At 43.3% G+C, this 11,368-nt stretch overlaps 1 protein-coding gene and 1 non-coding gene across 2 annotated transcripts in view; one reads left to right on the top strand and one right to left on the bottom strand.

The window, feature by feature from the left end:
* LOC115203620 (ras-related protein Rab-11A) overlaps positions 1–6,288 on the bottom strand; it is a 17,433-nt gene extending 11,145 nt beyond the window's left edge. The window contains exons 1-3 of the mRNA XM_029768462.1: positions 6,097–6,288; positions 5,047–5,242; positions 682–875 (exon numbers count right to left, since the gene is read on the bottom strand). Of these exons, the coding sequence (XP_029624322.1) occupies positions 682–875; positions 5,047–5,242; positions 6,097–6,136 (430 nt within the window). The 5' untranslated portion in view covers positions 6,137–6,288. The remainder of the gene's footprint in view (positions 1–681; positions 876–5,046; positions 5,243–6,096) is intronic.
* Positions 6,289–6,484: 196 nt separating this feature from the next.
* Positions 6,485–6,556, top strand: trnaq-cug (transfer RNA glutamine (anticodon CUG)). Its single transcript has one exon. It is a non-coding gene; the product is annotated as a tRNA-Gln (tRNA).
* The last annotated feature ends 4,812 nt before the right edge of the window (positions 6,557–11,368 follow it).

The following is an 11,368-nucleotide window of genomic DNA, read 5'->3' as shown; positions in this document are numbered from 1 at the left end:
GACTGTACCAGGCTGTACCAGTTATGGAACATTAGAGACTGTACCAGGCTGTACCAGTTATGGAACATTAGAGACTGTACCAGGCTGTACCAGTTATGGAACATTAGAGACTGTACCAGGCTGTACCAGTTATGGAACATTAGAGACTATACCAGTTATGGAACATTAGAGACCGTACCAGTTATGGAACATTAGAGACCGTACCAGGCTGTACCAGTTATGGAACATTAGAGACCGTACCAGTTATGGAACATTAGAGACTGTACCAGGCTGTACCAGTTATGGAACATTAGAGACTGTACCAGTTATGGAACATTAGAGTCCGTACCAGTTATGGAACATTAGAGACCGTACCAGGCTGTACCAGTTATGGAACATTAGAGACCGTACCAGGCTGTACCAGTTATGGAACATTAGAGACCGTACCAGGCTGTACCAGTTATGGAACATTAGAAACTGTACCAGGCTGTACCAGTTATGGAACATTAGAAACTGTACCAGGCTGTACCAGTTATGGAACATTAGAGACCGTACCAGTTATGGAACATTCCAAAGGAATGAATGCAAGCATAAAAAGTGACATTAAAACATACATTTTTGTGAGACTGCAGCATTAAAAATGAAGGTAAGTAGAAAACAGAAAGGTGTGACACTTCTTCAGAACGACGAGGCATCTCTAACCTGCGAACGCCCGAGCCTCGTCGGTGGGCACGGCCCGGAGGTGGCGCAGGTCACTCTTGTTGCCAACCAGCATGATGACGATGTTGGTGTCTGCATGGTCTCTCAGCTCCTTCAACCACCGCTCCACATTTTCATAGGTCAGGTGCTTGGCGATGTCATAGACCAGCAGGGCCCCCACCGCGCCTCTGTAGTACCTGCAACATGACATCATCAACAGTGGACAAAGAGGCATGGTCAATTTTATCAATAAAAGCCAGCGTACCATTATAGCCCTTTTAACAACAGCGCACAATGAGCTTTACAGAACCCCAGACTAGACCCTCAGAGCATTACAGTACCCCGGTCTAGACCCTCAATGAGCTTTACAGTACCCCGGTCTAGACCCTCAATGAGCTTTACAGTACCCCGGTCTAGACCCTCAATGAGCTTTACAGCACCCCGGTCTAGACCCTCAGAGAGCTTTACAGTATCCCGGTCTAGACCCTCAATGAGCTTTACAGTACCCCGGTCTAGACCCTCAGAGCTTTACAGTACCCCGGGCTAGACCCTCAATGAGCTTTACAGTACCCTGGTCTACAGTCGTGGCCAAAAGATTTGAGAATGACACAAATATTAATTTTCAAAGTCTGCTGCCTCAGTTTGTATGATGGCAATTGGCATATACTCCAGAATGTTATGAAGAGTGATCAGATGAATTGCAATTTTTTGCAAAGTCCCTCTTTGCCATGCAAATGAACTGAATCCCCAAAAAACATTTCCACTGCATTTCAGCCCTGCCACAAAAGGACCAGCTGACATCATGTCAGTGATTCTCTTGTTAACACAGGTGTGAGTGTTGACGAGGACAAGGCTGGAGATCACTCTATCATGCTGATTGAGTTCGAATAACAGAGTGGAAGCTTCAAAAGTGCTTGGAATCATTGTTCTTCCTCTGTCAACCATGCTTACCTGCAAGGAAACACGTGCCGTCATCATTGCTTTGCACAAAAAGGGATTCACAGGCAAGGATATTGCTGCCAGTAAGATTGCACCTAAATCAACCATTTATTGGATCATCAAGAACTTCAAGGAGAGCAGTTCAATTGTTGTGAAGAAGGCTTCAGGGCGCCCAAGAAAGTCCAGCAAGCGCCAGGACCGTCTCCTAAAGTTGATTCAGCTGCGGGATCGGGGCACCACCAGTACAGAGCTTGCTCAGGAACGGCAGCAGGCAGGTGTGAGTGCATCTGCACGCACAGTGAGGCGAAGACTTTTGGAGGATGGCCTGGTGTCAAGAAGGGCAGCAAAAAAGCCACTTCTCTCCAGGAAAAACATCAGGGACAGACTGATATTCTGCAAAAGGTACAGGGATTGGACTGCTGAGGACTGGGTTAAAATCATTTTCTCTGATGAATCCCCTTTCCAATTGTTTGGGGCATCCAAAAAAAGCTTGTCCAGAGAAGACAAGGTGAGCGTTACCATCAGTCCTGTGTCATGCCAACAGTAAAGCATCCTGAGACCATTCATGTGTGGGGTTGCTTCTCAGCCAAGAGAGTGGGCTCACTCACAATTTTGCCTAAGAACACAGCCATGAATAAAGAATGGTACCAACACATCCTCCGAGAGCAAGTTCTCCCAACCATCCAGGAACAGTTTGGTGACGAACAATGCCTTTTCCAGCATGATGGAGCACCTTGCCATAAGGCAAAAGTGATAACTAAGTGGTTTTGGGAACAAAACATCGATATTTTGGGTCCATGGCCAGGAAACTCCCCAGACCTTAATCCCATTGAGAACTTGTGGTCAATCCTCCATCAGTCAGGATGTGGCCCAGAAGTTAATTGACAGCATGCCAGGGCGGATTGCAGAGGTCTTGAAAAAGAAGGGTCAACACTGCAAATATTGACTCTTTGCATCAACTTCATGTAATTGTCAATAAAAGCCTTTGACACTTATGAAATGCTTGTAATTATACTTCAGTATTCCATAGTAACATCTGACAAAAATATCTAAAGACACTGAGGCAGCAGACTTCGAAAATTAATATTTGTGTCATTCTCAACTTTTGGCCACGACTGTAGACCCTCAAAGAGCTTTACAGTACCCCGGTCTAGACCCTCAGAGCTTTACAGTACCCCGGTCTAGACACTCAATGAGCTTTACAGTACCCCGGTCTAGACCCTCAAAGAGCTTTACAGTACCCCGGTCTAGACCCTCAAAGAGCTTTACAGTACCCCGGTCTAGACCCTCAGAGCTTTACAGTACCCCGGTCTAGACCCTCAATGAGCTTTACAGTACCCCGGTCTAGACCCTCAGAGAGCTTTACAGTTCCCCGGTCTAGACCCACAGAGAGCTTTACAGTACCCTGGCCTGGGGCGGCAGGGTAGCCTAGTGGTTAGAGCGTTGGACTTGTAACCAAAAGGTTGCAAGTTCAAATCCCCGAGCTGACAAGGTACAAATCTGTCGCTCTGCCCCTGAACAGGCAGTTAACCCACTGTTCCTAGGCCGTCATTGAAAATAGGAATTTGTTCTTAACTGACTTGCGTAGTCAAATAAAGGTAAAATAAAAAAATGAATAAAAAGACCCACAGAGAGCTTTACAGTACCCCGGTCTAGACCCTCAGAGCTTTACAGTACCCCGGTCTAGACCCTCGGAGAGCAAGCAACAGCACAGTGGCAAATAAAACTCCTGAGCTCCTATCCACTAGGACACGATAGTACTGTGTCTGACTGAACTCCTATCCACTAGGACATGATAGTACTGTGGTCGTTGGCTAGGGGGCTGAGTTCGCACACATCACAGGAGTTGAATCCTTCTGAGATCAATGTGCATTAACCAATAGAGAGAGACAGTAACCTCTGAGCGCTTTCCCATGATACAGGAGAAGGACACTGAAGAATAAACGACCGTTGGGGATTAGACCTACTATATTCAGAGGTCTGATGTGAAACACCTATCCTCCCTCTCCATTTCTCCAGGAAGCAGTTTGTCCATGAAATCTCCTTCTTTATGATCTAAAAGTCAGAACTCTCTCCTCTGAGATGCTTGATACCTTACATCCCTGACTGTGTTCATACTGACACTGCAATATCCTCCCTGCTTCCACAACAGCACCAAACATACATTAATCACAGGACAGACAGGAGCACAGGATACAGTAATGAGTCTCAGTGGGATTCCATGATACAGTAATGAGTCTCAGTGGGATTCCAGGATGCAGTAATGAGTCTCAGTGGGATTCCAGGATGCAGTAATGAGTCTCAGTGGGATTCCAGGATGCAGTAATGAGTCTCAGTGGGATTCCAGGATGCAGTAATGAGTCTCAGTGGGATTCCAGGATGCAGTAATGAGTCTCAGTGGGATTCCAGGATACAGTAATGAGTCTCAGTGGGATTCCAGGATACAGTAATGAGTCTCAGTGGGATTCCAGGATACAGTAATGAGTCTCAGTGGGATTCCAGGATGCAGTAATGAGTCTCAGTGGGATTCCAGGATGCAGTAATGAGTCTCAGTGGGATTCCAGGATGCAGTAATGAGTCTCAGTGGGATTCCAGGATGCAGTAATGAGTCTCAGTGGGATTCCAGGATGCAGTAATGAGTCTCAGTGGGATTCCAGGATACAGTAATGAGTCTCAGTGGGATTCCAGGATACAGTAATGAGTCTCAGTGGGATTCCAGGATGCAGTAATGAGTCTCAGTGGGATTCCAGGATGCAGTAATGAGTCTCAGTGGGATTCCAGGATACAGTAATGAGTCTCAGTGGGATTCCAGGATACAGTAATGAGATACTGTAATGAGTCTCAGTGGGATTCCAGGATACAGTAATGAGTCTCAGTGGGATTCCAGGATACAGTAATGAGATACTGTAATGAGTCTCAGTGGGATTCCAGGATACAGTAATGAGTCTCAGTGGGATTCCAGGATACAGTAATGAGTCTAAATGGAATAGATGAAATGACTAAGTGGAGTCTGCTAAATGGAATATATTACATGATATTAAGTGGAGTCTGCTAAATGGAATATATTACATGATATTAAGTGGAGTCTGCTAAATGGAATATATTACATGATAGTAAGTGGAGTCTGCTAAATGGAATATATTACATGATAGTAAGTGGAGTCTGCTAAATGGAATATATTACATGACTAAGTGGAGTCTGCTAAATGGAATATATTACATATGGATGACCGGTACATTTCTCAAAGGTTCAATAAATACAATACTTCCCGGTCACTTGTCCAGTGCCAAATCTTCCTATTGTAAACTCTGGTACAGATGTAGGATCAGCTTCCCTTCCCCAATCCTAACATTAACCATTAGTGGGAAAAATGGTAAACTGACCCCAGATCAGCATCTATGGGGCAACTTTACCCTACAGCATACTCACGCTGAGGTGATAGCCCGGTAGCGCTCCTGTCCTGCCGTGTCCCAGATCTGAGCCTTCACCGTTTTCCCATCCACCTGGATACTGCGGGTGGCAAACTCCACTCCAATGGTGCTCTTACTCTCCAGGTTAAACTCATTCCGGGTGAAACGAGAGAGCAGGTTGCTCTTGCCCACACCCGAGTCTCCTATCAGAACCACTGGAACACAAAATTAATGGGTGATGGATTCAATTCAATAAAATCTTTATTGACCCCAAAGGTCAGGACTGGATTACACACACTTCAATGTTTCTCTGCCTCAAGGGCCCCCAGGGCTCCAACCCATGTAAGCTCCTGCATAAATCAGGGCCTGCCAAAAGGTCAATGTGTAGCAATTACATGGGGATATGACATAGTTACGTCACGTGTAGCCACATAGGCAAGATTCCATCACATAAAATATCTGACCACCACCATTCACTTTTGCAGTGACACGGTCAAACATCCACAGTGGTGTGTAGCTAACGTTAATTCTTAGTCTATGCTTTTTATGTTAAATCAACTTGAAATAGGAAACAACAAAACAGATAGCCACAACACATGACATCTGTGAAATTTAGTTTAAACAGCACCGGGAAAAAAACAGGAAAGGGAGATTATAACATCACATGATTTATCTACAGATGAATGTAGCTAGAAAATAACCAATGTTCGTTGCATGTAGCTAAGCTAACCAGCTGGCTAGCTAATCTAGCTATCTCGGGAAACACCCCGACCTCACTTAATCATACAAAAGTCAGCATTGTTTAGAAACAGCTGCTAACGTACTTACGTTAGGCGTTTGGGTAGCTAACGTTGCAATACAACTGCTTCACAATTTATGTTTATAATTTATCATCAATATGTAGTTTTCGTTTATAAAACAAATAATGTGTCAGAGCTATTCACACACCTATATCATACTTCACAGACACGAATTAAAAGGTTTGACTGTTAACGTTAGCTAAACAGCTGCCTAGCTAACGTTAGCTACCTAGCTAGCTTTGATATCGAGAATCATGCTGTAATGTTACCTTTAAACAGATAATCGTATTCATCATCTCTGGTTCCCATTTTCTAAAAGATAAATATGAGTATTTCGTTTGTATAAGCTGTTTAAAATGCGACGATTTAGCAAATAGATTTTGAAACACTCAGCTAGCTAACAGCGACGGTCTGTTTTCAGACTGACACTTCCGGGATTTTGTGACGTTGGCTAGCTAGGGGAGGGGAAGCAAGCCCCAACAAAAAAAGCAAACCAACGGCCAATATTCCTTTCTACGATATGAATTGCAGGCACTTCAGATAAAAATGCACCAGTGAAGTAGTACTCCGCCACAGAAAATAACCGCTACAATGTAATGGTATTCTTATTACATAAATAACATTTATATACACAATATGAATGAAGTTGGAGCATGGGGTTCTATGGTGTAATGGTTAGCACTCAGGACTCTGAATCCTGCGATCCGAGTTCAAATCTCGGTAGAACCTAACTTTTTTTCTCTCAGATCCACAGAGAAGGCAGGTGCCATTAGAAAGCCGATCAAAATACACTACGTATATAAAACATTACGAACACTTGCTCATTCCATGACTAACCAGATAAATCCAGTTGAAAGCTATGAACCCTTTATGTCACCAGTAAAATCCACTTCAATCAGTGTAGAAGAACGGGAGAAGATAGGTTAAATAAGGATTTTTAAGCCTTGAGACATGGAATGTGTTTAGTGCTTTTCAACAGGGTATGGTAGTAGATGCCAGTCGCACCGGTTTGAGTGTGTCAAGAACTGCAACGCAGCTGGGTTTTTACACTCATCAGTTTCCCGTGTCTACCACCCAAAGGACATCCAGACAATTTCAATCAAGAGTGGTCCACCACCCAAGGGACATCTAGATGTGGGAAGCATTGGAGTCAACATGGGCCGGTATCCCTGTGGAACGCTTTCGACACCTTGTAGAGTCCATGTCCCGACGAAATGAGGCTATTCTGGGCAAAAAAGCGGGTGCAATGTAATATTAGGATGGTGTTCCTAATGTTTTGTACACTCAGTGTATACCTCCACCTAAAAAAAACATGAAACAAGCAAATATTGGATTTTAAGAATAATATGATTTGCCACTAGGTGGCAGAATAGTCCTGATTAGTCTGCCTTTCTAGTACTAACATCCGCGGGGGAATTATAATTATGAGAGGATCTAGGGCTAGGCTATCTACACCGAAGAAAAATATAAACGCAACATATAAAATGTTCGTCCCATGTTTCATGAGCTGAAATAAACGATCCCGGAAATTGTCAATTTTGTGCACACATTTAAAGTTTACTTACAATTATGTATAAAATGTATTATATGCATTTTATGCATATGCATTTTATAAAATGTATTATATGCATTTTATATATAGTCCTATGCATTTTAATGTATTTTACCAATACTTGTGTAGGCTTGCAAGTCCAATGGGGTTATGGTATGGGCAGACATAAGCTACGGACACCGAACACAATTGCATTTTATCATGGCAATGCCAATGCACAGAGATACTGTGACCAGATCCTGAGGCCCATTGTCGTACCATTCATCTGCTGCCATCGTCTCATGTTTCAGCATGATAATGCACGGCCCCATGTTGCAAGGATCTATACACAATTCCTGGAAGCTGAAAATCTCCCAGTTATTCCATGGCCTGCACACTCACCAGACATGTCACCCATTGTGCATGTTTGGGATGCTCTGGATCTATGTGTACGACAGCGTGTTCCAGTTTCCACCAATATCCAGCAACATCGCACAGCCATTGAAGAAGAGTGGGACAACATTCCACAGGCCACAATCAACAGCCTAATTAACTCTATGCAAAGGAGATGTGTTTCCCTGCATGAGGCAAATGGTGGTCACACCAGATACTGACTGGTTTTCTGATCCACACCCCTACCTTTTCTCTGTGACCAACAGAGCATATGCATATCTGTATTCCCAGTCACGTGAAATCCATATATGAACTGTAACTCAGTAAAATCTTTGAAATTGTTTCATTTTATTAAATAAAAAAATTAAACATTGAAATTGTTTTATGTTGCGTTTATATTTTGTTTTTTGTCTGGGAAATTAACATTTTCAATAACACTTCACATTAAAGTATACTTACAATTGTGTATAAAATGTATTATTTACATTTTAATGTATTTTACCAATACTTGTGTAGGCTTGCAAGTCAGAATCTTTACAATCAAAGTTTTATAACTTAGTTTGTAATAAGTGAATTATTAGTTTATAGATAGTGTTCATTCATCTGTTCCACAGCTATAACACAATGATATGTTATTTTGGTGACCCGACAGCAGCCGAACAAAAGTGCGCTACGCGACGTATTCCCCATCACAACCAAAATGGCGGAAGACGGAGCCGGGTCGGCGCTGTGAACAGAGCTGGATAGAAATATTGGAGTCTATTTCTAGATATGAATGGCTGATTCAAATATTGACTGTTTTATAATGCCAGTGTGTTTTTGAAGAAATCCCGCCGAAGTTGGACGAGGAGTGATATCGCATTTGCTAGTGGAGTAAGTATGATGTTAATTAAACCGTTATTTTGTGAGGAGTTGATACGGGTTTAGCTACGAGTTTGCTAGCTAATGTGAGGTAACCGGCCGTAGCCAGGCTAACTAGGGCGAACGGTGTTTTATTCCAGGCTGTCACTATCAGTTTAGTGGGGCACCCCTATGTGAATTTGAGCAGAATTCATGCAGTGAATTCACCGGATAACAGTCCAGGCAGACAGTACCAGCCCGTGTGGAGCGTTTGCTTGTACCAGCCTCAGTGTGTCCTGCTTTAAAGCTGCATTGTCATTGATTTAGTAGCTAGTCGGCTTCTGTAAGACGTTCATGCGTATGCATATGACATGCCACAGTTTGCTGTCAGTCTGTCAAGGTGGTGGAAAACTGTGTGCATAATGAATATAGTTAGCTTTATATACGTGCTCTAGAGGCTGGAATCACTGTATGGGACTCGTTTATAGACCCCCACCTGTGTGGCACCTCAGGTTCTCTGGAGCGCAGCAACATGTTGTGAAGGCAAGCAGTCACTGACCGACTATGACCCTATGCAGGGACATAAGGATTGACTGATTGGTTGTATAGTGTCAATAGATTTTTGTCTTGGACTAAAATAAAGTCACGTGTGGATCAGATAGTCTTAAAATAAAGCTAAATATCTTCCTCTGTCAGATAATAATTTAAGCGGGGGAGAATACCATGTGTTACTTCTGCTTGGCAGAGCTGTGCAGTTATTTACAGAAGGCTTGATGGGGTGCGAACAAGAGTACATTAGTTATAAACTGCATCGTGGTTTTTGACTGAGGAAACAAAGTTGATCCTACCGTTTAGATTGAGCTGAAGTGAGTATAGTGGAAAAGTGATTTAGATTTTGTATTCACTGGGATGTCTTGGTGGCAACAAAAAAAAATATGCTGTTGAAACAGCTGTATGGAAGGCAGATGTGTAAAAACGTCTCCAGATTCTTGCATACTTTCTTGCATACTGGAATGATGGAGACATCAGATACAAGTTAACTTCAGGCTATTAAGATGGATTTCATCATGTATTTCCTCACGAGAGATTAAAGTGGTGACACTATACAGGACAGACAAGTCAGATCAAATCATACCATCACACTCTGACAGGAAGATAGACACAACCTACCCTTGTGATTTGGAAACCTCACTGCCACATATACCAGAGAGGTGTTTTTCTACTCACTCAGTAAACTGCACAATTCCTCTTCTGGAGCCAGTCAACAGTCTAGATTCTATCCTATCCTATTCTATTCTATCCTGTGAGTCACTAACTAAGCTAATCCTGACAAACACTGTCAGTGTTAAACACAAGCTCAGTTGTCATGATTTATGGAAAATAGTAAATCAATTGTTGGAGAGAGAGAGGAAAAAAATGTAAGCAGTCTGCCATGCCGTGTTTGTTCACGTTTTAACCAACGGTGTCCCTGTATCGGAATGTTGAAGAAGAAAACATGTTGACCACACAAGGAAAACACTGTCACATGTGAGAGAGAAATACGTAAAGGTATTCAGTCAACAGTCAAGTCCTGCCTTTGAACCACACAGCATGAAGCTTAGAGTTCCAGAAGCAGGGCTCAGGGCCCTGGTCAAAGTAGTACACTACATAGGGAATAGGGTGCAATTTAGGACGAAGACCAAGGCCTTGCCAAAGCCCAGGGGTCCTTTCTCACTGTGCAGAGAGGCAGCAGCTGCACCACTGATGGGCTTCAAAGCAAAGGCAACACCCTAATGATAGAAGTTCAGATGTCAGTGTCCAGGGATAGGACATATTATAGGAGAAGCAGACTTCATACAGGGGAACCAGTACATACATGAGAATGTAGCCTAGTCAGAATAGAAGATGATGCAGAATGTAGGCTAGGAGAAAGACTAAGTCATGTATGAGATTTCTGTCTTCTTCAGCAAAGCTAACAGATATCAAATCAAATCAAATTCTATTTGTCACATGCGCCGAATACAACCTTACAGTGAAATGTTTACTTACAAGCCCTTAACCAACTATGCAGTTTTAAGGAAATACCCCCCCCCCCCCAAAGTAAGAGATAAGATTAACAAATAATTAAAGAGCAGCAGTAAATAACAGTAGCGGGGCTATATACAGGGGTACCGGTACAGAGTCAATGTGCAGGGACACCGAAGTTGAGGTAATTGAAGTAATATGTACATGTAGGTAGAGTTATTAAAGTGACTATGCATAGATAATAACAGAGAGTAGCAGCAGCGTTCCAGGGGGGTGGGGGCAATGCAAATAGTCTGGGTAGCCATTTGATTAGCTGTTCAGGAGTCTTATGGCTCGGGGGTAGAAGCTGTTTAGAGGTCTCTTGGACCTAGACTTGGTGCTTCGGTACCGCTTGCCGTGCAGTAGCAGAGAGAACAGTCTATGACTGGGGTGGGAGGTTGGAAATAAACACATAACATCAGATGGACTACTTTAGATTTGGAAACGGAAGAAATGGCAATTTCACAGGCTTAGGCTTACATTGACTCAGGGATTGCAAAACAGAAACATCAATTAGGCCTAGGCTAAATCTGGGAACAGAGTATTTTGTAATGTATTAGGCCTACAAATGGGCAGGGTGTCTCCTGACTGTCAGTGGGTGGCAGGATGTCTCCTGACTGTCAGTGGGTGGGCTGTTTTTACACTTGTTAGGCTGGCTGGCTGTGTGTTGGGTGGCTGGCTGTCTGGCTGGCTGTGTGTTGGGTGGCTGGCTGGCTGTGTGTTGGGTGGCTGGC

This window comes from Salmo trutta, chromosome 12 (genome assembly GCF_901001165.1).
Source record: "Salmo trutta chromosome 12, fSalTru1.1, whole genome shotgun sequence".
Lineage (NCBI taxonomy): Eukaryota > Metazoa > Chordata > Actinopteri > Salmoniformes > Salmonidae > Salmo > Salmo trutta.
Note: the sequence above shows the minus strand (reverse complement) of the source record. Positions and strands in the feature narration are given on the sequence as shown.